Raw genomic sequence first — 26,173 nt, 5'->3', positions numbered from 1 at the left:
TGATAGAATTGATAAATCAAAAATCCGATACATCAAAAGATAGATATTAGAAATATACTCCAAACTTATTCTGAGCATTGCTCAGAAAAAGTTTGGAGTATATTAGAATACCAATCACTTCAAATTGTTTTGGGCATTATGATTTCATTGGAAAAAGGACTCATTAAATTTGAAAAAATAAATTTTTTTTGTTCTCAATATGTAATAAATTTAGTAAATACCCTATTATGCCTTATGATGAGGCATCTTATAAAACTTTATTTGCCGCAGCAAAACAAGGAAATATTAATTATTCAGGGAGAAAAGATGAAATTATGGTGAAAATGTAAACTTCAGAATTTCACCCCTTAATTCAATTAAATAATATATCCCAGTAACATTGGTATTTTATCATTGTAAGATATCAAAATGAAGCGTTTTTTCAGATATAATTTTTCGTAAATTTTTCAAAAATAAGATGGTAAAAAAGCCTCGACTTGCTCGAAAAATAACAATTTTTTTACTTGTAAAAATAACCCTTTTACAGGATGGGCAGCTATTCAATCACTATTTCTTTTTCTAAAAGTATATTTTTCAAAAAAAATTAAGATCAAATTCGACAATTTCTTGATGAAAGCAAAAATATTACACATACTTCTAGATGCATGGGATAAAATATGCAATTATTCAATCAATTCGCATGATTTGAAAAAAAATCTAAATTTGATAAAAATGTAGAAATTTTTTATTTTTAACTTGAGATTCGATTTTTTGATCCAATTTGTGAATTTTTTTTGGTCGGAATTTCAATTAATTTGTTGATCAAAAATGACCTCACAATGTTTGATCATAAGTGAAGTCATCTTCATGGGTATTTAGAAATTCCAAGAGAAATTGCTTATTTTTCGCAGATGTAATATCTGAGAAAATCGAATTTAAATATTCATAGAAACCCAAATCATTCTCCGGTTCGAATAATTCATCTGTTGCTTTTTCTGTTTTTTCTATGAATTTTAATAATTTGATTAATAAATCTTCATCAGGAAGAATTATTGCTGCATTTGTGATAAAATTCCATATTGATGTAATATAGCAATAATTACATTTATAAAATGTAATTTTATCCAAAATTTTTTTGGCAAATTCGCATAATAGCATTAATATTTGAAGCTGAGATTAAACCTGTGATTACTTCTGTAACTTTTGGAAAATCATCGCAATTTAATATCTCTTTATATTGAAATGAGAAATAAAAAAAATCAAATGGATTCATTTCTTCAATTTCAAGGAGATTGTAAAAATTGATAGAAGTGTTATTGCAACAAATTGTATTTGCAGCAAAAAATATCATTTGCTCGATTCCATTTTTGGAATAAATTTGCTGGAACAATGTTAAATTAAAACAGTTGCTTAATTTTTCTTCATTGTTTTCATAAAAAAGTAACAAGTTTGCAACTGAAATTTCAAAATTTTGATAATTGCCAGTTATTTCAGTAAATATATATATTTGCTTTTCTTCATCTAAAAATGGCAAATATTGATTTGCAATATTAACTAAAGTTTGGGATAAATTGTTCCAGTTTGATTTTACAATTTGTGAGCACATTATGTAATATGTAAATTTATCCGCTTTGTAGGAATTTAAAATTGTTTGTTGTGCTGTTTCAGTTAAATTACTGAATTTTTCAAGATTAATATTGTGATAAAAAATAGAATCCTTGAAACATTCTGATATCTTTTCAATGTTTAAAACGGATGCTAAAAAATGTAAAAGAACTTCATCAGTCACTGTGATTTTTTTGAAAAATTTATCCCAATTCAAGCATCCAATTGATCTTTCTGTCATTGTACTTATGCATTGATAAAGTTGATTTAATGAATCCGAAGAATAATCATTATGCTTGACTAGTTGAGTTAGTTGATACAGACTGTCGTCAGCCATTTTAAAAAAATGAATAAAATTGTATAGTAAATTATATTTGTGAAATTTGTGACGCTACATTCAATCTAAGACCAATATCTCAAAGAATTCCTCATTTAAGTATTACTTTTCATTGTTTTTTAAAAAATATCTTTGCTTATTTGTTCACTTTTTTGACATTTATTATATGCTTTTTATCATATTTCCGATGATATGAATATATATTCTATATAAGAATGACGCTACATTCAATCTAAGACCAATATCTCAAAGAATTCCTCATTTAAGTATTACTTTTCATTTTTGATTCAATTTTCGAACGGTTTTCGTAAATTTTGCATCATTTCATTTTTTAATGGGAAAATCATCTATATTTAATCAAAAAAGAGCAAACTTTACAGACGAAAATAAAATATTTATCAGGGAACAATCTGATAAATACCAAAAATCAACATCGAGAGATGAAAAAACGAATATAATCAAACAAGTTCTTCAATATTTTAATATTAAATACGCCGAAAATGAATCTAAAGCTGTCAGAAGATATTTTAGTTATATTGCAGTTAAAAATATTCCCGCAGTTACTGGAAAATATCCTGATACAATTGTTCGCAAAGATATGCTTTATTCGCATGATCATACAAATATTATTAATTCAAATAATATTGAACGTTACTACCGTTGCATCGATCATTCTTGTCAAGCACGTTATTTAGTTAAAATTGAGAACAGTTCAGTTTCCGAAGATTTACAAAAGGAACATATACCCGAATGCAGACAATTTAAAAAGTTACAAAATGAAAAAAATGATCTTCATAAATCAATGACTCTGACAGAAATATACAATAAGGCAATGGCAAAATTTTCTGAAGACAACGGCACTTTTCAGCAGATTAAAAAATTTATGACAGAACTTGCTGTTGGTACTGATGAAAACCCATTAATTAAAGATTCATTGGTCAGGGAAGTTTATAATAAGTCCAGAAAATTTTCTGTTGGAGAAAAAATTACAGACGATGAAATTGCTAATTTTTGTTTAATAAATGGCGAGCAGTTTTTCATTGGCCATGATTTTCAAGCAAATTGTGAGACGATGTTTTTTGGTTTTGAGAAGGCAATTCAATTTGCAAAAGAAGCCACAGATTTATTTTGCGATGGAACTTTTAAAATTACACCAAAACATTTTCAAAAAGGACAGATGCTAACAATTATGATTTGTGAACCTTCAACAAATCAATATCTACCACTTTTATTTATATTCATGAAAAACCGCACATTTGAATCTTATAAGAAGGCATTTGAATATATTTTTACTGTCAAGGGTATTCAATTTTCAAAGCTAATTCAAATTCATTGTGATTTTGAAAAGGGAATGATAGAGGCACTTCAACAAATTTTCCCTAAAGTCCGTATAATTGGATGCCTATTTCATTTCAAACAAGCTTTACACAGGAAACTTGTAGCACTTTATACAAAAAATTTCAATACTTTACAAAATTCTTTATTTAAGCTATATTCTATTACTCCATTCATGTCTCATGAAGAATTTGTACTTACAATGCATATAATTAATCAAAATAAAGTTGATTCGATCAAAGATTATATTGATTATTTCAACAAAGTTTGGTTGCCGCACTACAATTTAATATCTCAATATAATAATGCAACTGCAATATTCACTAATGATTGCCTCGAGAGTATGCATTCAGAATTTTCTTCGTTAAAACATCCAAACATTTATGAAGCTATTAAGAAGATATCTCAAATCCAATTAGATAAATATAACGCCATCAAAAATAACCAGAAGATCGAGCGCCATATAAAAACCGTTATCACCGATAGCTACAAAAATTATATTCTTGACTGCTTTCAAAAAGAACTTGAGAAAACAATTTTTTCTATCAAACAATACAACGTAAGTGATCTTTCTTTGGCTCAGAACGAGATTTCTCCATATGGTTCCATAGAATCGAGTTCATTGTTCGAAAATATTCCAGTTCATGATGCAGATATACTCAAATCGATCGATCTAACAGATAAAGATACAATAATCACTAAGTTTATTAATGAAAAAAGAGAAAAAATTATGGCATTATTTAATGAAACATTAAATCATCCAGATTTTAATTCATCCACTCCAATTCAAACTAATTTTGAGCAAGCCGATACAAATCAAGGTTCAGATGCTCCAATTCGCTCCGAAAATTCAAATATTGCAGACTCTACAGATTTAGAACCAGAAAATCAAAACCATCCTTCTACAAATCAAATGTCTAGTAATCTAGAACATAAGCTGGACCTTCTTGATCATATTGAAAAACAATTATCGAAAATGCGCTCGTTATTGGGAATTCTTCCTACTACAAATGCTATTGTTGGGCCGTCAAAACAAGTTTCAATTAATAGCAAGCAAAATTCTGAAAAAAATAAGAAAAAATCTTCCATAACAACAAAATCAAACAATAAAAAACAAAATTCATCCGACAATCCTCCTAAACGTAAAGCTCCTATTTCGGAAAGGATTCTCAGCGATAATAACTTATATTTTCAAGTTCATCGAAAGAGATCGAAAAGCAAACGTTCCACATCTACAGAGAAAAAGAATTGATATATGAAGTCTAATTCCTTTTATAACTACTATATTTTTATTCTTATGACTAAAAAATAATATATTATTTAACAATTTTCATTTTTTTCTTTTAACAATTTCGTTTTATTTCCATTTATTGTTAAATGATTTTTAGCATACACCTTTCTTTGTTCATCTTCTAAATACAATTTATTTTTTCTTAGATATAATTCTATTCATTCAATTCGATCGTCATTTTTCAGTACATGATCGTAATTTTCAATTATTGATCGCGATTTTACTTCAGAATTTGTTCGCAATATTGCTTATCAAAATTATATCTCTATTCTCTCATTTCTGTTTAGTCAATATCATTACACTCCTAATGTCTAATAACATGCTATTAATTTTCTTAAAATTAAAAAAAAATATCAACTTTTAAAAACAGAAACTTAACATCCTTAGGTCAATGGATTTTGATGTGAGATACATTTAATCTGTTTTTCTTTTTTTATTTTAAATAATTGAATATTTATAGTTGTTATGGGTCTTACATCATGTAAAACGAATTTTCTTAAAGTAAATTTACTTTTTCTTCAATCTTTCTTACATATTTATTAAAAAAATTATCCAAAAAAAGATGTTTTAGAATGAAAAAAATAGAAAAATCTTCATTTATAGTCTTTCTTGAATGTATACGTTTTGATTTTTTTCTTTTTTAAAAAATTCAATTTCTAGAAAAATCGAGAAAAAATCATTTTCTTCTATTTTTTAGGACGCCATACCCATTGAAATCTCTTCTCAGGACGCCATAAACTATTCAATTATGGTGTAAACTTCTCAAAAATTGAATAGTTTACATCAGGACGCCAACCCTTTACGCACCCGTTTCTCTTCAGAAAAATCCAATCATCAAATTTCAAAAAAAGTTGAAATTAAAATCATGCTGTCAATATAGATATTTTAATTTTATCATTCAAAGCGACAAAACTCTCTTTTTCAAAAACCGAATTATCCATTGAAAAAATTTAATGTTGAATTTACAAAAATATGAAGCAACTAACTAATATGTAAAAAATATGTATACCATAACTTTTCATTTGCTTAAATTTTCCATTATCTTATTCCAATAACTTACTAATGCTATTATGAATAAAAAATTTAGTTTAAACCATTTTCTACATTGAAATGGTTAAATAGGAACGCATTTTTTTGTATAAAATTCAGATGTTTACATTTATTTTGAGAGGGGACCCCTCTCAATTAATTTTCCGCGTCTCAATTTGTGCCCCTAGTATATCTGGACTTAGAGGTTAACATCTAATAACAAATTAATTTTTCATATAATATGGATTTATTTTGTTATCCTAGAATTTGACAGCTTACAAAATATGCTTATTTTAATGATATTTAGGATGCTCATTAAATGAACAATCTATATTCCCAGTATTGGAAAAGGTAGGTCAACAAAATCGTAACGATGGTTTCTTGATTTTGGAGTTTTATTACTGAGAAAAACCCGCTTGAAGTTGTTCATGAGAATTTTTTTTTGTTTTTGTTTGTTTGTTTTGTTTTGTTTTTCTCATCTTTCTGACATAGGAAAAGGGTAAATTTTTAGCATAAAACGATTGACATGGTTTGAAATTGGGTTCGTTTGGGGGAGGCGTCATGAAGGCGTCACGATGTAAACCATTCAATTTTGAATGGTTTACGGGCGTCATAAGGGTAAATTCAGAGGGCCAGCGTCATAGTTTACAAAACGATTATTTGTGTCAAAAGCATCAGAGGAACTAATGTAAATCTTTCAAAAATATTGATTGAGTTTTGAAATTAATATAATTCACAATCTTCATTTTTAAATTGAAGTTTAACCCATTCAGGATTTAAACAATGTTTAATTAATCGCGGAATATCTGACATCATCTATATATAGCATCTTTTATAAAAGATAAAAAAATAAATTATTTTAAAATTAATGTTAATTTTTTTAATGATTTATAAATAAATATATTTTAAAATTAATGTTAATTTTTTAATGATTTATAAATAAATATATTTTAAAATTAATGTTAATTTTTTAATGATTTATAAATAAATATATTTTAAAATGTGTTTAGTATATAATATTTATTACTAATTTATTTAATAATGTCACGCTTTCTTACGAATTCATGACTTAAAAAACGTAAGAAAAAATTTTTATATCATCTATATATAGAAGATGTGAAAATATACCTTCATCTATATATAGACGTAACAAAAAAAGTCACTAAACCCTTCAACATATACTACTACCAAAGTTTTAGATTCTCAGAGAGCAAATTGTTGCCTGCGAAGTACTGGCTCTAGTCCAGCCCCTCGTAGGCCAAAATCCAATTTCTTAAGTCATTTTTATTTTTTTCTTTTCTATCTCAAAAGTTTCTTCAATTTTTTGTTTCATAATTTACAAATTCTCAATTTTTTCACTGAGCTTATGAAAATCATTATGAAAATTTTTATTCCATAATATTATCTATAATATCATATAAAACAACAAATAAATTTTTGGTCACTTTTTACTTCCTCGACGATTCCTCATATAAAAATATCTGACATTTATTTCGTGACGCTCACCCTCTGAATTCTTGCCTTATGACGCCATAAAGTTTTCAAAATTGAATGTTTTACAATATGACGCCTTAGTGACGCCAACTCTCAAAATTCCCTTTGAAATTTGGCAGTTAAAGCAAAACCTGAACGTATTTGATGGTTAAAGAAAAAGATCATATAAGAGATTTTCTATTCTTAATGGTTACTGGATATATATATATATATTTTTTTTGGCTTCCTTTCTTGTAAGTAAACTAGGGTTTGGTCTGAAAATTCCATTGTGTTACCCAATGTTGGATTTTGACAATAATTTTTACATACAAGATGTTTCCTCACCCACCCCCTGCCTGACATGTAAAACGTGTAAACACTTGGCTGTCAGTGCTCGAACCTTCGAGTTTTCTCCCCTTGTCAAAAGTGTAAACGTTATTTTTCCATTCTTCTAAAACACATGAATTTCTCATTGATATTTCATTTGACTATGACTTCAAAAAAAATTAATTACCGAGAGTTAATTAAAAAATTTCATATTTACTCTGCATAAGAAATATATCTATCAAAATATCTTTGAAAGAAAGCTTAATCTCAAATGTTTCTCCTTGTTTTTCTTCGTTTCACTCTGCGGTATTGCATTGAATAATAATCTTTGAGTGGAATTTCTCAAGAAGTCGATTTCAATCCATCCTGAAGATTATAAATTTAATCAAAGCATATGAGAAGATTTATTCAGACAATAAAGAAATAAAGAATTACTTTGGTGCCGGGCCAAGCTGTTGAACAATCCATGGATGGGAACGGACCTGAGAAAGTGGCATTCTCTTAGCTGGATCCTTCTGGAGGAAACGTAAGATCAAATCGCGAGCAAGAGGGGTAACAAATGATGGGAAGCGGATATCAACATTAATGATACGACGGCATGTGTTGCGTTGAGAGTCTGTCTCAAACGGTGGCTCACCTACCAAGAATTCGTATAAGAGGACACCAAGGCTCCAAATATCAACAGAGTTATCATGATCATAACCTTCAATCATTTCTGGTGGAAGGTAGTCAAGTGTACCGCAAAGAGTTGTACGACGGGATGTTGGAGCATGAACTGACCAGCCGAAATCTGCGATTTTGAGTTCTCCGTTCAATCCGACAAGAATATTTTCTGGTTTGATATCACGGTGGATAATGTGCTTTGAATGGCAGTAATCAATAGCATCACACATCTGAACAATGTATTCAGCTGCTGTATGCTCGTCAAATCTGCCTGCATCGCGGAGAATAGAAAATAACTCACCGCGAGCAGCGTATTCAATAATAAGATAGATTCTTGTAGCATCATAAAAGTATCCATATAGGCGGATGATATTTGGATGACGAAGATGAGACTGGATTTCGATTTCGCGACGGAGCTGATGCTCAATAGAAGCCTTTTGAAGCTGAGCTTTGTTAAGAACTTTGATGCCAACAATGAACTTAGATTTAGCTTCACGAGCGAGGTAAACTCGTCCAAATTTACCTGTACCAAGTGGGCGACCAATCTCAAAATCGTCAAGGGACCACTTCTTTACTTGTGAACGACTAGCCTGACCATTCCTGCGTGGTGATTTAGCAATTGGAGTGTTGGACGGGGAGATATTTTCCTTGGCAATACTCATGTATTTATGATGTCTAAACGTATGATTTTCAAAATTCAACTCCTCTCAATTTTCTGACATATTTTATCCTCGATCATTTTCAGAATTCTTGAGTATCATTGTGAAAAAACAATGACCTGAATTTATTCATTGTAAAATAAGATTTTAAATCTAATAAAGCCGATTTTTTAACGGCAAACCCAAATTTTAGCTAAAAGTGACAGGGAAAAAAAACGTTTAGTATTAAAAAAAAGACCGATGAGAGCTTCGTTCGAAATATAGAGGGAACTGAGAATGCGCAACCATTCTCAGGGAATATTGGATGCTATTCCCGTTCCCTCTGTATGGAAAATTGAGGTTTTCAAAGGGAGTTAAAATAATATCAAATTTATACTAATTTACTTCAAAATACAAAAGTATTTGACAGCTAAAATTAGTTACTTTAGCAAGCCTATCAATACCCTTTTATGATTATTGCTACTTTTTCGAAATAAAAGTAAAAACAAATTTATACTAATTTACTTCAAAATACAAAAGTATTTGACAGCTAAAATTAGTTACTTTAGCAAGCCTATCAATACCCTTTTACGATTATTGCTACTTTTTCGAAATAAAATAAATTTATTATCAAAAACCTTTTTTTTCTTAGTAAAAATAAACGAAATTTTTTACCTTATGAACTTTTGATGGAAATATGCAAATTTAAAATAATAAAGAAAGCCGCGAGCGAAGCGATCGGCTTAGTTCGAAGATTTTGATTCAAATCTTTGCTGATCTGTAATTCGCGGAAGCCGCGAGCGAATCGAGCGGCTTAGGTCTAAGATTTTGATTCAAATCTTTGCTTATATTCCTTAAATTCTTTATGAAACTCGCAACAGTTCCATAAAAAATTTTAAATTCTAAACTGTCGAAATTACCGATCGGTAATCACACCCTTCACGGATGTGTCACTTTTTACAGGTGTGTCACTTTTAGCTAAAATTACCCCTACTCTTTTTTAACAAAGATTTCACACAATTGTTCATTTATCATCATTTATTCACATAAATATCTTACCAAAATAATGTGTACTATCTAGTCCTTTATTCTGGATTAGATTACTATTAATTTACAAATTTCAAATTTCAATAATTTTTTTTTCTCACATAGAACCCACTAAATATAGATTTTTTCTTTGTACTTACATATATCTAAATACATTTCATATCAATAAGTAAGAGTTTTTTTAGTGTACGTTTAAAAATGAATGAGACTGATGAACGAATTGAACTTCTAGAAGAAATCCGAAAAACAAATATTATCCCAAGTCTAAAAACTCAATTAAAGATGGCCTTATGCGATAAACTTCGAAATCATAATAAAACAGAAATAATTAGATCGCAATCACGGCAATCCGAGATTATTGATAACATTGTTTTAGAATATTTATATAAATGTGGTTTTCATAGTACAGCAAGTATATTTTTTGCGGAATCCAACATGCATCAATTACCTCGAGAACAAATCTTATCTACAATGCAAGTTGTCGACACACAGCAAACTATAATGGAGATGCTTGTCTCAGACGAATCTCATCCCAGCATTTTAACGCAAACAGATTACCAAGATTTAGATTCAAAACTCAATTCAGTCGAAGAAGAACTTAGGAGAAAACGTAAATCCGAAAGGACATTATCATCAGAAGATATGCTTCGTCGTGGCATTGATGCAATCGATAATGAATATGAATTGCGCTTTCAAAAAGAACTTGCAAACAGAATGGATATGTGGCGTGCTTCTGAGTTATCGAAAGCCTTATCAAGTGATAAAATATATCAAGACAGCGAGCTAGAGAGAATACAGAAAGAGTTAGAAGTTAACTTACGCCAAAAAACCAATGAAGAGCGAAATAAATTTGATAAAACTTCTGAAGCACTTCATGCAAAACAACGTGAACTAGAAGCAGAAATTCAGAAATGGGCTGAACAAAACATTATCCGTGCTCGTGAGAACACTATGACAACAGAAGCAAGGGCAATCCTTCAAGACTGTGAGCAAAAAAGTGACAAGATTCAAGCAAAAATCGAAGTTCTTCAAAGAAAATGCGAAAAGGATCTTCGAAAACTCGAAGATGCTCAGCTTGAGCATAGGAAGTCCAAGCGTGAAGTTGAGAAACTAAAACTATCTATTCAGCTTTTAGATCAAAATTCGAGCTCAATAATTCAATAACGTTACAAACCAATTTTGTGATATTATTATTGTTTTTAAATTTATTATGCCAAAATAGTACTTTGGCTATCGTTGGCAATATGTGATGTTGCCATTGTTGTAATATTTCGAAAAAATAAAGGTATCAACTTTATTGTAAGATATGATGAGTTGAACATCGAATAATTGGATTTTTGCATCATTAATATTCTTTAGTCACTAGTATATCATTGTTTCATACTAATAACTTGGAATTATTCCGTTTGGACGGTGAGATAAAGCAGAAACATTTAATACATGCGTCACTTTTTACATCTAAATTATGAGTTCTCCTTTTAACGTATTTTCTGCTGGACCGCCTTTTTTTCGAAGCTTCTCAAGTAATTTTAAAATTCATTTCAGAAAAAAGGTAATCCATCAAATTTCAGACTAAATTTCTCCAAAAAATTTAAGTGGCCACTAAAAAGTGGGCGGCCACTTACGCTGTCAAAATTTTGAAATGTGCTATGATTGAAAGTTTCCATCTCATTTTTTAATAATGTCTGCTATTGGTATTGATCTTGGTACTACATACTCATGTGTCGGTGTTTTCCGTCACAACCGTGTAGATATTCTTGCCAATGATATGGGTAACAGAACAACCCCATCATATGTTGCATTCACAGATGATGAAAGACTTGTCGGTGATGCAGCTAAGAATCAAGCCGCTATGAATCCACAGAATACAGTTTTCGATGCTAAGCGTATGATCGGCCGCAAATTCTCAGATCCAGTTGTCCAGAAAGATATGAAGCACTGGCCATTCAAAGTTGTTCGCGGTGAAGGCGACCGTCCAAAGATTGAAGTACAATTCAAAGGCGAAACAAAGCAATTCTTCCCAGAAGAAATCTCAGCCATGGTCCTCGGCAAGATGAAAGAAACGGCTGAGAACATGCTTTCAGAAAAGATTACAGATGCTGTCGTTACAGTTCCAGCTTACTTCAACGATGGCCAACGTCAAGCTACAAAGGATGCAGGTGTCATCGCTGGCCTCAACGTCCTTCGTATCATCAACGAACCTACAGCCGCTGCTATAGCTTTCGGCCTCAACGAGAAGTCCGATAAGGAACGCCACGTTCTCATCTTCGATCTCGGTGGTGGTACATTCGATGTTTCCCTTCTTGATATCGATGGTGGCATGTTCGAAGTTCGTGCTACAGCTGGTGATACACACCTTGGTGGTGAAGACTTCGATTCACGCCTTGTTGATTACTTCGCAGATCGTTTCCAGAAGAAGTTCAAGTGCGATCTCCGCGAATCACCACGTGCTTTGAGAACACTCAGAACAGCTTGCGAGCGTGCTAAGCGTACAATCTCTACAGCTGCTAACGCATCCATCCTTTGTGAGTCTCTCTACCAGGGCCACGATTTCCAGGATACAATTTCTCGTGCTATGTTCGAGAACTTGAACGATGAACTCTTCAGATCCACACTTGGCCCAGTTGCACAGGTTCTCAAGGATGCAAAGATGTCAAAGTCCGATGTCACAGATATCGTTCTTGTCGGTGGTTCCTCACGTATTCCACGTGTCCAGCAGCTCCTCCAGGAGTTCTTCAACGGCAAGCAGCCATGCCGTGGTGTCGACCCAGATGAGGCCGTCGCTTACGGTGCTGCAGTCCAGGCCGCCATCATCAAGGGCGATAACTCCGATGCAGTCAAGGATATCTTACTTCTCGATGTCGCTCCACTTTCTCTTGGTATTGAGACAGCTGGCGAAATCATGACAGTTTTGATCCCACGTAACACAACAATTCCAGCCAAGAAGTCAAACATCTTCACAACATTCGCTGATAACCAGCCAGCAGTTACAATCAAGGTCTACGAAGGTGAGCGTACAAGAACACGCGACAACAACCTTCTTGGTACATTCGATCTCACAGGCATTCCACCAGCACCACGTGGTGTTCCACAGATCGAAGTTACATTCGATGTCAACGCTGATGGTATCATGAACGTTTCTGCTCAGGATAAGTCCACAGGTAATGTCAAGAAGATCACAATCAAGAACGACAAGGGCCGTCTTTCCCAGGCAGATATCGACCGCATGGTTTCTGATGCTGAGAAATACAAGGCTCAGGATGAAGAAGCCAAGAAGAAGATCGAAGCTAAGAACGGCCTCGAAGGTTACTGCTTCGGTGTTCGTAACTCTGTCAACGGCGAACTCGGCTCAAAGATTGCTCAGGCTGACAAGGATGCCATTCTCAAGATTGTCAACGACACACTCGCTTGGATCGAATCCAACCAGGACGCTTCAACATCTGACTACGAAGCAAAGCAGAAGGAAGTCGAAGGCCAGTTGATGCCACTCATGCAGAAGGCCTACCAGTCTGCTGCTGGTGGCGCCGGCGGAATGCCAGGTGGTGTTGACCCATCTATGTTCCAGAACATGGGTGGCGCTGGTGGTGCTGCTCCAGGTGCAGGTGCTGCTCACCCATCCTCTGGCTCTGGTCCACGTGTTGAGGAAGTTGACTAAGCTCTTTGAAATCTTTTTGTAAATAAATTTCTTTTTATACAAATATATCATTTTATTTTAGATTAAAAAAAAATTATTCAATTGATTAGGCAATTGAAATAAATGGTTAAATTATTACCTTTCATTCATTTGATACCCGCCCAAAACTTAATGATTTCTTTGAATGGAGAAAATTAAAAAAAATAAATAAAAATGGAGATGGGGGGAATCGAACCCCCGGCCTCAACTATGCTAAAGTCGCACTCTACCACTGAGCCACACCCCCTTTTCGAGTATTGCTCAAATCTATAATTACTGATAAGTTTAAATTCATCATTTTCAAAAAATCTACCAACTGAAATGAAGAGACTCTTTTCTCATCAGTAACTAGAGGCACTTTCAACCAGAATCTACTTTACAAATTCATCATCATATGTACAACATCAAAATTCAATATATTTATCTTATTGCATTGAAGACGATTCACCTCCTTCAATTTATCAAAGACATACTAGCTAATGCTCAAATTTCCTTATTACCTTAAATCAAACTCCCTGATATTTTCAAAATCATGATTTAGAACCAATTTCAAGTTTTTCTAAAACAGAATTCATGAATTTTGGATTCTAATTGTGAGGGATATTAAATTATAACTCTTATGTAATGTTTTTTAGTGCTTGGTCGGGCGACGATAGGAAAATGGCGGTTATGGTTATCCTTTTTCCTTATGCCAACTCGTTTCCATAAGAGCAGAAAACTTCGTGGTCAGGTTTCTATGGGTTTCGGCCGTGTCGGTAAGCACCGTGTTTCACCAGGTGGCCACGGTCGTGCTGGTGGTCAGCACCATCAGAGAACATGGTTCGATCGCTTCCACCCAGGCTACTTCGGCAAGGTTGGCATGCGCCATCTTCACCTTATGAAGAACCGCGCTGACGAGTATGAACCAACAATCAATGTTGACAAGCTTTGGACACTTGTTCCAGAAGAGGTCCGTGTAAAGGCTGCCGCCGCTAAGAAGGGAGATGCCGTTCCAGTTATCGATTGCGTCCAGAATGGTTTCTTCAAGGTTCTTGCTCGTGGTGAACTTCCAAAGATCCCATTTGTTGTTCGTGCTAAGGACTTCTCCGAGGAAGCCGAGAAGAAGATCAAGGCCGCTGGTGGTGTCTGTGAGAAAGTTCAATAAATACATACATTTATGAAAAACAAAGTTTATTACAAATACATTAAAAATTTTGAAGTTCTCTCTGAAAGAAATTGTCGTATATGATAGACATATACATTTAACAGCTATTATTAGCGATAAATTTTCAATTTTATCGTCTATATAATCTGAAAAATAGAATTTGAGTGTTGATAATCAGGAAATTGGACAAGCATTTTGTATGAATTCAAAAGCCCCTAACTTTTAGCCTTTGGAAAACATCAACTCATGAAGATTGTTAAAAGACGATATGCCTTGTTTGGCCGTGCAGTAGTCCCTTAAAAAATCAAGTTTACAACGTCACTTTTGATGGAAAAAGCTCCAAAAATTCTTAATCTTGAGCAGAAAATCATTTATCCATGTCCAAACCAAGAAGGAACTACAGCTATTGCTTCGATGCTGAAAAAACTTATTCGAGAAAAACAAGTAGAAATCGGAATTAACTCGACCAACAAATCTATTATTGAAAAGAAAGCAAAAATTGTTGTGGTTGCATCATGCATTAATCCACCATCACTTATAGATCATATTTTGTTCATGTGCTCAAAGAAAAATATTCCAATTATTTGCTGCTCATTAGATCCAAGAAGTTTAGGGAAAGAAGTTGGAATGAAGTCACTTACTGTTTCTTCAATTAAAGATTCAGCCGATAAAAGTATAATTAATCTATTAATGCCTTTTACTCAATTCATTCCAGAATCATCGTTCCCTCCGACATTTACTTAATCAGATTATTTTAATTTTATATCATTTTCAAATAATACACAAAAATTTTCTGAAGTTTAATTTTCATGACATCGAAATCATAGCAAATTCATCGGAAAATGCTTATTTTGTCAATAGGCACCATTAGCACTCGAAAGTCACTATGCAAAAAAGTTTTTTTTTTATAGAATTCTAAATCTAAAAGACAAAGCTACGTCTTCGATTATAAATAAAAATATATTTTTGCAATGAATTTTTTAAATGAGTATATATATATTTGAGTTCAACTGTTGCATCACAGAATTGGACAACTTCAAGTTTACCATTTTGTGATGCATTAACGAGCGGAGTAAATCCATAATTTGCATCCATTGCTACTACAAATCGCGATCATCATAATTTTATTGGCGTTACAAAAGCGGAATAAACTTGAAGTTAAGATGCATGAATGATTGGATTAGATCCATAATTTGTCTTTGCAATTGCACCTATTAATAGATAAAATAATAACTCTTATAGTTATTTCAGAGGTAACATTGTTGAATAAAAAAAATTATTAACTAGAAAACTGAGTTATTTATTCCGTTGAAAGACCTCTATTGAATAATTTAATCTGTGTGCTTAAGGTTGTACTTCTCACGGAGAAGGAGATCGTCTTGGATAGCCTTGACAACTTCGTCGAGATCTCTCTGAGCCTTCTCGAGGTTCTCAGCAGCGAGTTCGATGTACCATTTGATCTTTGGTTCTGTTCCTGATGTACGGATTGTTGCTGCTGTTCCGTTATCGAGGTAGAATGTGATCATCTGTCCAGACTGCTGTGGAAGGACTGGCTTGTGATCAGCTGTGCGTGAGTCGTATCCGAGTGTCATATCTCTAACACCTGTGACAGCGAAACGGCCGACCTTTTGGACGTACTTTCCATCTGGTCCAGATGTTCTCATGTGGACGAAGACAGCCTTAATGACTTCTGGATCGTGGCACATGAAGTATGAGTTGTTGAAGAGGTAGTAACCATACTTCTGGTAGATTTCATCGAGCTTGTCTGTGAGTGACTTCTTCTCGTTTCTCATGAGGTAGTGAGCCATTTCGATGACAACGGCTGTTGTTGAGATGGCATCTTTGTCTGGTGTGATTGATGGAACCATTTCGAAACCAATGGCTTCTTCGAAGGCGAGGAGTGGTGTAACACCTTCTTCTGCTGCCTTGAGAGAAGCGTTTCCGAGCCACTTAAAGCCAGTGAGTGTTTCCTCGTACTGGAATCCTTCGACTTCAGCGATTCTCTGCTGCATCTTTGTGGAAACTGTTGAGGAAAGGAACTTGGCCTTAGAGCGGTCGCCCTTGAAGTGCTGGATGTACCACCATGTGAGGAGTGTGCCTGTGTGGTTACCGTGGAGGATGCGGAATGAGCCATCTTTCTGGCGGACGGCAATGCCAACACGGTCGGCATCTGGATCCTGGCAGATGATGAGATCAGCGCCTGTAAGGTTGGCACGGGCGAATGCGTGGCGGAAGACTGGTTCGCCTTCTTCTGGGTTCGGGAAGGCGGCTGTTGGGAAGTCGCCATTGCCTTCGCACTGTTCTGGAACTGGGATTGGGAGTGGAAGGTTGAATGTGTGAAGAGCCCAAAGAGTTGGTTTGTGGCCAACACCGTGCATGGCGGAGTAAACAACGCGGAGGCCGGATGGCTTGTTGTTCTCTTCGTAGTGGAAGCAGAGCTTCTCGCGAATCATTTTGTTGTAAGCGGCGCGAACATCTTCGAGTGGATCAACACAGAGTGGGGAGTCTACGAAGAGGGATTGGTCGAATCCTTCCCATCTGATGAGGTTTTCTTGGATGGCCTTGGAGATTCCGGCATCGTGTGGTTCGATGATCTGGGCACCGTTCTCCCAGTAGACCTTGTAGCCGTTATCTGTGGCTGGGTTGTGGGAGGCTGTAACCATGACACCACCAGCAGCCTTGAGGTAGCGGATTGCGAAGGCAACGTATGGTGTTGGGATGATTGTAGAGAAGAGGTAGACTTTGATGCCCTTCATGAGGAAGATAGATGCTGTGATTTCAGCGTACTCGCGAGAATACTTACGAGCATCGTAACCAATGACGATACCGCGTTCTTTCATTGTATCGATGCCTAATGTGTCGATGCAGTACTTGCAGTAGCCTTGAGCTGTTTGGAGAATAAGACCTGGGTTGATTTGTGTGTAGCCTGGGCCTGTGCGTCCACGGATACCAGCTGTACCGAATGCGAGACGTCCTCCGAAGTACTTCTTGAGTTCAACTTCGTTATCAAGGATTGCCTTGATTGTTTCCTTGTACTCTGGAATGCTTTCTACTGTGAGATATTCCTCTGCAGCTTTGCGAAGAGCAGACATTATGAAAAATGAAAAAAACGATGATCACCTCATCCTCTCAATTCAAAATTCATAAAAACGACCAATTAACTCATAAATTGTCGATTCTCAAAAATAGTCAGTGGAGATGATTTTTACTACGAAATCGGTTAGTATTTCTCGGTGTATGATTTGGGAAATCTCACGACAAAATCGATAACTTATGAAAAAATTTTGAATAGAGAAACAAAATCTTAATGAACAAAAAGACCATGCACATACTGAGTAACCTAAAAACCAAGTTTATTTCTTTTTCCTCAAAAAAATTGGCACATTTTCAAACGCTCATATTGAAAAATGATATGGGTCCTCTGAACCATCTATACACAATTTGTTGTTCATTAACATGAATGCATGCATTAATTATATAAGGGCATATTAAATAGCTTGACTATGCATCACTTATCCTTCTATTTAGAAATACAATCTCTTTTTCTACAAATAAAAGATGCCACTTCATAACACGTAGATATCACATCATGTGTAATATGTTTACGCGCTTTATTTTTGTTATATTCATATATGTTAGTTGTTTACAATCTCATTATATAGATAACTTTCATGAATCATGAATCAAATCAGTATTACTGGGTTATATTTATGATGTAGATTATCGTTTTATAGTCTCTGAAACTGCATTGTCGTAAGAATATTGAGGGAAAAAATGTTAACCATATGTGTTTCAGCAAAGATTGGCAAATTCATTATTTTACAACGAATACTATAAAACTTGATAATAAGTGTTATTACCTTTATCTTGATTATCAAGCAAGATTAATTCTTCTACTAACATTGAGGTTTAAAACTATAAATCAGTTAATGATATTTCACACTATATACTGTTGTCTTTGAAATGTCTAAATTTTAAGGATTTGGATCTATACACCTCTTTTGATGATTTTACAGGCGTGAATTTTTTGACATTTTCCACTATTGAATTTATTTGCCCTATTTATAGATGTATGTGATTGAAATGATAGTGTAAATGCTTTATATATTCATTTATCATGAATATTATTCTCTATTTCTTATAAAACCTTCGAATTATTCAAAAATAGCTCAATCAAACATAAACCATACCATGACAAAAGGAAGAATGTAGTCCAAGTGAATTGGACAGCTATTTCGTCGTTCTTTTCTTGTTTATTATAGTGGTCTGTAAAAATAATTTTATATATATGAATGAATTGCAAGAACCATATAAAAGTGCAGTAGATTTATCATTGTTACTAGACTATTTGATAAAAATCAATATGTGAGCTTTATTATTTGTATTTTAGATATGGATTCGATAACAATATGATTGTATAAAGTATCTTTAATTTAATCATTAGGTATATGAGTGGCACTGCATATGATGCAGAAGGCAGAGAGAGTTAATGCATTTCAGGTCACACATGTTAATAAATCCTAGTGTTTATTACGATTTATCATTTTCAGACATTTCTAGCAATTTCTAAAATAATTTTAAAATTTGTTTAAGTTAGTTCAAAATTGGCTTTGATACTATACTAAATTCATTAGGACAATTGGTTAATACATATAATTATTAATATCGGTAAGATTTTAATAAAATTGTTTTTATTAAGTATATTCATCGAGTGGGGGACAAACTCGCCCATTGTCACTTTTTCATTAACCTTAAACTTGTAATTTTCATTATTTTTAATTAACCTTATTTCTTTCCCAATTCCTGATTTATTTTATTCACTTACTATTAAAAGTCACATTTTAATAAAATATAATAATTTATTTATAGCATTTTTTACTATACTGTAATAAAAAATTAATTATAATAAATTAAATGTTTATTAAATCAAATGTTTTCTTTGCAATAATATTTTTAATGTTGAGTAAACAATGTTGGGATCAAGTGTATCATTTTTCAGACCTTTCTGAACAGCTTCAAGCATACTGATGCATTCGACTTTTTTAAATTGTGTCATTTCTTCGAAATCTCTTGTGACTTTTTTGATAACTTTAACACTTCTCTCTGAATCCAGACCTTTAATTTGCAACTTAATCAGGAATGAAGGAACAACACTGGAATATAACTCGATGACAAGTTCATCGAGTCGAAGATTTGGTTGTACACCACTTGTATGTGCCGGATACCATTGTGTCAAATTTTTTCTGAAATTAACTTTAAAAGTACTAAGTAAGATCATGAGATATAGCAATATATGTTTAAACCAACTTATATTTTGGTTGTACACCACTTGTATGTGCCGGATACCATTGTGTCAAATTTTTTCTGAAATTAACTTTAAAAGTACTAAGTAAGATCATGAGATATAGCAATATATGTTTAAACCAACTTATATTTTGGTTGTACACCACTTGTATGTGCCGGATACCATTGTGTCAAATTTTTTCTGAAATTAACTTTAAAAGTACTAAGTAAGATCATGAGATATAGCAATATATGTTTAAACCAACTTATATTTTGGTTGTACACCACTTGTATGTGCCGGATACCATTGTGTCAAATTTTTTCTGAAATTAACTTTAAAAGTACTAAGTAAGATCATTTATTTTTGCATAATATAATGCCAATATGGTTTCTTTTGATTTTATTTCATTTATAAGCAAATCAGATTTACCCAAAAACTCCACTCCATAAGCGTTCATTTGCTAAATTAAAAAGTGACAATGGGCTAGTCTGTCCCTTTCTCATATTCATCCAATTATTTTAATATTTTCCACTACAAGCACACTGTTTAGAATTAACTGTTAAAATTTTAAAAGATAACTCCAAGATTTTTTTTAGTAGTAGGATAGGAAGGGTTGTGTGACTTTTTTGTAAACGTAAGAATTCATGCAATATCGAGCGATTTTGTATCATTTTTTTTAACATATGAAGTAAAAAATGTATGATTCTGACGGTTTTTATTCTTACGTTTTTGAATAAATCAAGATTTAAAAAATTTTCAAAATTGTAAGACATTTACACTCAGCCCATACATAATGAAATAAAAAATAAACACATTAAAAAATTAACATTATTTTTAAAAATAATTTATTTATTTTATCTTACATAAAAGAAGCTATATATAGATGATGTCAGATATTCCGCGATTAATTAAACATTGTTTAAATCCTGAATGGGTTAAAGACCTCATAAACGAGTAAAAAATAAACTTCAGAAAAAATTAAACGCAAGACTATCAAAAGATAGAGTTGAAAGAGTAAATAAACTCGCTAAAGGTAATGGTAATGGTAATGATGAAGATGAATTTGATGAGTTCAACATTGAACTTTAAGAAACTAATGATTATTTGAATTTATGATATCAATTATCTGATTTATTCTTTCTTCAATCTCTTCTATTCTTTTTGTTAAATCATCAATTTTCATTAATGAGGTGATTCTTGATTGAGGAATAGATTTCAAACTAATCACTCCTTTTATTTTTGAAATTTTGAATCCATCAACTTTAAACATTTTATTCAATTTACACGTTGTCAATTCTTCAAATAATTTTTTATTATTAGCATAATAGTCATTAAATTCTTCAACAGATGAAAAAATTTTTATTTCAGTAATTGGTTTAACAACATTTATTTTTTGTTGAACATTTTCACTTTCATTTATTTCTTCCTTCTCTGTTTCATTTATTTTTAAAATTGGTTTCATTTATCATTAAATAAAAATTAGAATATAAGTGATGAAATATATTTTATGTCTGTAATTAATTAGGTAATGAAGTAATGGATGAACTGCAGAAATAATGTTTACGTTAAGCCGCAAACGGTAGTGACAAAGTCTCATGTTTACGTTAAGTGACTCAAAGAGTCCGGAGACAAAGTCTCATGTTTTTAGGTTATTCAATAATTAATTATTTTTGAAGAACTGAAGGTGCTACCATGTTACCATGTGCTACCAGGTTAATTAACTTCTCTGAAAAAGTGTGACAACATGACATTTTGACAACAACACAGGAGGAAGGTATTTATGAATTATTTTTGAAGAACTGAAGGTGCTACCATGTTACCATGTGCTACCAGGTTAATTAACTTCTCTGAAAAAGTGTGACAACATGACATTTTGACAACAACACAGGAGGAAGGTATTTATGAATTATTTTTGAAGAACTGAAGGTGCTACCATGTTACCATGTGCTACCAGGTTAATTAACTTCTCTGAAAAAGTGTGACAACATGACATTTTGACAACAGTCCTGGAAATATATTTTATCGTAAATGTTTTGTCATGATTTCATCGTATATGTTTTGTCATGATTTCATCGTATATGTTTTGTCAAGGTTTCATCGTAAATGCTTTGTTATGATTTCATCGTATATGCTTTGTCATGATTTCATCGTATATGTTTTGTCATGATTTCATCGTATATGTTTTGTCAAGGTTTCATCGTAAATGCTTTGTTATGATTTCATCGTAAATGCTTTGTCATGATTTCTTCGTATATGCTTTGTCAAACATGAACGTATATGTTTTGTCAAAACTTCTTCGTAAATGTTTTGTCAAGGTTTCATCGTAAATTGTTTGTCATGACTTCATCGTATATGCTTTGTCAAGGTTTCATCATATATGTTTTGTCAAGACTTCTTCGTATATGTTTGTCAAAACTTCTTCGTAATGAGTGTAAATGACCCAAAAATAATGTTTAGGTGAAGAGGTGAGATCTAACCTCATTTCTACCCTCTTTTTCTACCCTCTTGAATTTTCATACGGAATCTCTTCCCTCGGTTTTCCGAGGGAAGCAATCATATGAGGAAATTCTTCTAAAAGTTCTTTTGTCTGTTGGTTTTCAAACCAATGATATGCTTGCTTTGTAGAACGAAGAGTATTATAAGGCATTTTGTGAAGAATATAGCAATCGCCGGAATTCAGACGGTTGCTTTTTATACAAAATTTACACAGGAAAATTCTTGAGTTTTGGTTGAAAGAATACGGTCAAGCCAAAAGTGGCTCAACCTCAAAACAAACATTTTGTGAGCTTACTAAGGCGTTATGAATGAATTCAAAGGTATTTGCATACATCCTGACCTCGTTCATTTTGTTGTTGAATTCAGCAAAAATAATGTTTAGGGTAGATGGTTTTAGGTGTCACTACGTCACCATGTCACCAGGTTAATTAACTTCTCTTAAAATTACTGACAACATGACATTTAGACAACAGTCCAGGAAATAAACTTCATCGTAAATGTTTTGTCAAGGTTTCATCGTAAATGATTTGTCATGATTTCATCGTAAATGTTTTGTCATGACTTCATCGTATATGCTTTGTCAAGGTTTCATCGTATATGCTTTGTCAAGGTTTCATCATATATGTTTTGTCAAGGTTTCATCGTAATGAGTGTAAATGACCCAAAAATAATGTTTATGTTAGAATGTTAGATCTAACACGTTTTCTAACCCGATAACTAACCTGTTGAATTTTCATGACTTCTTCGTATATGCTTTGTCAAACATAAACGTAAATGTTTTGTCATGACTTCTTCGTATATGCTTTGTCATGATTTCATCGTATATGCTTTGTCAAAACTTCATCGTATATGCTTTGTCAAAACTTCATCGTAAATGTTTTGTCAAACATGAACGTAAATGTTTTGTCATGATTTCATCGTATATGTTTTGTCAAGACTTCATCGTATATGCTTTGTCAAAACTTCATCGTAATGAACGTAAATGTTTTGTCATGACTTCATCGTAATGAGTGTAAATGACCCAAAAATAATGTTTACATTAATGGTTTCAGGTTATTCAATAATTAATTATTTTTGAAGAACTGAAGGTGTTACCATGTTACCATGTGCTACCAGGTTAATTAACTTCTCTGAAAAAATGAGACAACATGACATTTTGACAACAACACAGGAAATAAACTTCATCGTATATGTTTTGTCATGATGATTTCATCGTAAACACTTTGTCAAGGTTTCATCGTAAATGTTTTGTCATGATGATTTTATCGTTAATGCTTTGTCATGATTTCATCGTATATGCTTTGTCAAAACTTCATCGTAATGAACGTAAATGTTTTGTCATGACTTCATCGTACATGTTTTGTCAAGGTTTCATCGTACATGTTTTGTCATGACTTCATCATATATGCTTTGTCATGACTTCATCGTAATGAGTGTAAATGACCCAAAAATAATGTTTATGTTAGAATGTTAGATCTAACACCTTTTCTAACATGTTTTCTAACATGTTTTCTAACATGGAGGATTTCATTAGATATACACATCTACCCTAAACATGATTTTAGTTAAAGTCCATCAAATATTTTTAGGATACTTTCACCAAATAATGTTTATATCAGATGAAACAGTAAAGTATTATATCTATTAAATCGTCTATGATGTAAATTGTGTATAGAATGAAATGAAGGAAGAATGTGTATATCTAATGAAATCCTCCATGTTAGAAAACATGTTAGAAAAGGTGTTAGATCTAACATTCTAACATAAACATTATTTTTGGGTCATTTACACTCATTACGATGAAGTCATGACAAAGCATATATGATGAAGTCATGACAAAACATGTACGATGAAACCTTGACAAAACATGTACGATGAAGTCATGACAAAACATTTACGTTCATTACGATGAAGTTTTGACAAAGCATATACGATGAAATCATGACAAAGCATTAACGATAAAATCATCATGACAAAACATTTACGATGAAACCTTGACAAAGTGTTTACGATGAAATCATCATGACAAAACATATACGATGAAGTTTATTTCCTGTGTTGTTGTCAAAATGTCATGTTGTCTCATTTTTTCAGAGAAGTTAATTAACCTGGTAGCACATGGTAACATGGTAACACCTTCAGTTCTTCAAAAATAATTAATTATTGAATAACCTGAAACCATTAATGTAAACATTATTTTTGGGTCATTTACACTCATTACGATGAAGTCATGACAAAACATTTACGTTCATTACGATGAAGTTTTGACAAAGCATATACGATGAAGTCTTGACAAAACATATACGATGAAATCATGACAAAACATATACGTTCATGTTTGACAAAACATTTACGATGAAGTTTTGACAAAGCATATACGATGAAATCATGACAAAGCATTAACGATGAAATCATGACAAAACATTTACGATGAAGTTTTGACAAAGCATATACGATGAAATCATGACAAAGCATTAACGATGAAGTCATGACAAAACATTTACGTTCATGTTTGACAAAGCATATACGAAGAAGTCATGAAAATTCAACAGGTTAGTTATCGGGTTAGAAAACGTGTTAGATCTAACATTCTAACATAAACATTATTTTTGGGTCATTTACACTCATTACGATGAAACCTTGACAAAACATATATGATGAAACCTTGACAAAGCATATACGATGAAACCTTGACAAAGCATATACGATGAAGTCATGACAAAACATTTACGATGAAATCATGACAAATCATTTACGATGAAACCTTGACAAAACATTTACGATGAAGTTTATTTCCTGGACTGTTGTCTAAATGTCATGTTGTCAGTAATTTTAAGAGAAGTTAATTAACCTGGTGACATGGTGACGTAGTGACACCTAAAACCATCTACCCTAAACATTATTTTTGCTGAATTCAACAACAAAATGAACGAGGTCAGGATGTATGCAAATACCTTTGAATTCATTCATAACGCCTTAGTAAGCTCACAAAATGTTTGTTTTGAGGTTGAGCCACTTTTGGCTTGACCGTATTCTTTCAACCAAAACTCAAGAATTTTCCTGTGTGAATTTTGTATAAAAAGTAACCGTCTGAATTCCGGCGATTGCTATATTCTTCACAAAATGCCTTATAATACTCTTCGTTCTACAAAGCAAGCATATCATTGGTTTGAAAACCAACAGACAAAAGAACTTTTAGAAGAATTTCCTCATATGATTGCTTCCCTCGGAAAACCGAGGGAAGAGATTCCGTATGAAAATTCAAGAGGGTAGAAAAGAGGGTAGAAATGAGGTTAGATCTCACCTCTTCACCTAAACATTATTTTTGGGTCATTTACACTCATTACGAAGAAGTTTTGACAAAACATATACGAAGAAGTCTTGACAAAACATATATGATGAAACCTTGACAAAGCATATACGATGAAGTCATGACAAAACATTTACGATGAAACCTTGACAAAACATTTACGAAGAAGTTTTGACAAAACATATACGTTCATGTTTGACAAAGCATATACGAAGAAATCATGACAAAGCATTTACGATGAAATCATAACAAAGCATATACGATGAAACCTTGACAAAACATATACGATGAAATCATGACAAAGCATATACGATGAAATCATGACAAAGCATATACGATGAAACCTTGACAAAACATATACGATGAAATCATGACAAAACATATACGATGAAATCATGACAAAACATATACGATGAAATCATGACAAAACATTTACGATAAAATATATTTCCAGGACTGTTGTCAAAATGTCATGTTGTCACACTTTTTCAGAGAAGTTAATTAACCTGGTAGCACATGGTAACATGGTAGCACCTTCAGTT

The 26,173-nt window shown here is 32.7% G+C and overlaps 7 protein-coding genes and 1 non-coding gene across 8 annotated transcripts, besides 9 other annotated features; 5 read left to right on the top strand and 3 right to left on the bottom strand.

Annotated features, from left to right (window-relative positions):
- Positions 1 to 351: part of a mobile genetic element that runs on past the window's edge.
- Positions 325 to 351: a terminal%2Cinverted (terminal inverted repeat of tvBac_109 transposon ID:TVAGG3_0155400).
- Positions 352 to 361: 10 nt separating this feature from the next.
- Positions 362 to 5,356: a mobile genetic element.
- TVAGG3_0155390 (MULE transposase domain-containing protein) lies at positions 2,256 to 4,508 on the top strand (the record flags this gene model as incomplete). The annotated part of the gene is made up of 1 exon (XM_001317751.1): positions 2,256 to 4,508. The coding sequence occupies one exon, from the start codon at positions 2,256 to 2,258 to the stop codon at positions 4,506 to 4,508; it is 2,253 nt and encodes a 750-aa protein (XP_001317786.1).
- A 1,660-nt stretch (positions 5,357 to 7,016) lies between the features above and the next one.
- Positions 7,017 to 8,707, bottom strand: TVAGG3_0155370 (serine/threonine-protein kinase IAL-related family; the record flags this gene model as incomplete). Its single annotated transcript, XM_001317752.1, has 1 exon — positions 7,808 to 8,701. One exon carries the CDS (start codon positions 8,699 to 8,701, stop codon positions 7,808 to 7,810), a length of 894 nt encoding a protein of 297 aa, XP_001317787.1.
- A 166-nt stretch (positions 8,708 to 8,873) lies between these two features.
- Positions 8,874 to 8,903: a terminal%2Cinverted (terminal inverted repeat of MuDR-3_TvMULE3 transposon ID:TVAGG3_0155360).
- Positions 8,874 to 9,673: a mobile genetic element.
- Positions 9,644 to 9,673: a terminal%2Cinverted (terminal inverted repeat of MuDR-3_TvMULE3 transposon ID:TVAGG3_0155360).
- A 147-nt stretch (positions 9,674 to 9,820) lies between these two features.
- TVAGG3_0155350 (uncharacterized protein) lies at positions 9,821 to 10,935 on the top strand (the record flags this gene model as incomplete). The annotated part of the gene is made up of 1 exon (XM_001317753.1): positions 9,923 to 10,888. The coding sequence occupies one exon, from the start codon at positions 9,923 to 9,925 to the stop codon at positions 10,886 to 10,888; it is 966 nt and encodes a 321-aa protein (XP_001317788.1).
- Positions 10,936 to 11,371: 436 nt separating this feature from the next.
- On the top strand, positions 11,372 to 13,453 carry TVAGG3_0155340 (heat shock protein 70; the record flags this gene model as incomplete). The annotated part of the gene is made up of 1 exon (XM_001317754.2): positions 11,406 to 13,379. One exon carries the CDS (start codon positions 11,406 to 11,408, stop codon positions 13,377 to 13,379), a length of 1,974 nt encoding a protein of 657 aa, XP_001317789.1.
- Positions 13,454 to 13,572: 119 nt separating this feature from the next.
- Positions 13,573 to 13,644, bottom strand: TVAGG3_0155330. Its single transcript has one exon. It is a non-coding gene; the product is annotated as a tRNA-Ala (tRNA).
- A 421-nt stretch (positions 13,645 to 14,065) lies between these two features.
- Positions 14,066 to 14,593, top strand: TVAGG3_0155320 (structural constituent of ribosome; the record flags this gene model as incomplete). Its single annotated transcript, XM_001317755.2, has 1 exon — positions 14,086 to 14,541. One exon carries the CDS (start codon positions 14,086 to 14,088, stop codon positions 14,539 to 14,541), a length of 456 nt encoding a protein of 151 aa, XP_001317790.1.
- A 275-nt stretch (positions 14,594 to 14,868) lies between these two features.
- On the top strand, positions 14,869 to 15,382 carry TVAGG3_0155310 (50S ribosomal protein L30e-like family; the record flags this gene model as incomplete). The annotated part of the gene is made up of 1 exon (XM_001317756.2): positions 14,869 to 15,285. One exon carries the CDS (start codon positions 14,869 to 14,871, stop codon positions 15,283 to 15,285), a length of 417 nt encoding a protein of 138 aa, XP_001317791.1.
- A 443-nt stretch (positions 15,383 to 15,825) lies between these two features.
- TVAGG3_0155300 (phosphomannomutase 45a family) lies at positions 15,826 to 17,660 on the bottom strand (the record flags this gene model as incomplete). Its single annotated transcript, XM_001317757.2, has 1 exon — positions 15,873 to 17,633. One exon carries the CDS (start codon positions 17,631 to 17,633, stop codon positions 15,873 to 15,875), a length of 1,761 nt encoding a protein of 586 aa, XP_001317792.1.
- A 1,590-nt stretch (positions 17,661 to 19,250) lies between these two features.
- Positions 19,251 to 19,288: a terminal%2Cinverted (terminal inverted repeat of MuDR-5_TvMULE4 transposon ID:TVAGG3_0155290).
- Positions 19,251 to 20,326: a mobile genetic element.
- Positions 20,289 to 20,326: a terminal%2Cinverted (terminal inverted repeat of MuDR-5_TvMULE4 transposon ID:TVAGG3_0155290).
- Positions 20,327 to 26,173: the final 5,847 nt, after the last annotated feature.

The sequence above is a fragment of the Trichomonas vaginalis genome, chromosome IV (genome assembly GCF_026262505.1).
Source record: "Trichomonas vaginalis G3 chromosome IV, whole genome shotgun sequence".
NCBI classification, from domain to species: domain Eukaryota; phylum Parabasalia; order Trichomonadida; family Trichomonadidae; genus Trichomonas; species Trichomonas vaginalis.
This window is presented reverse-complemented; position numbering and strand designations above follow the sequence as displayed.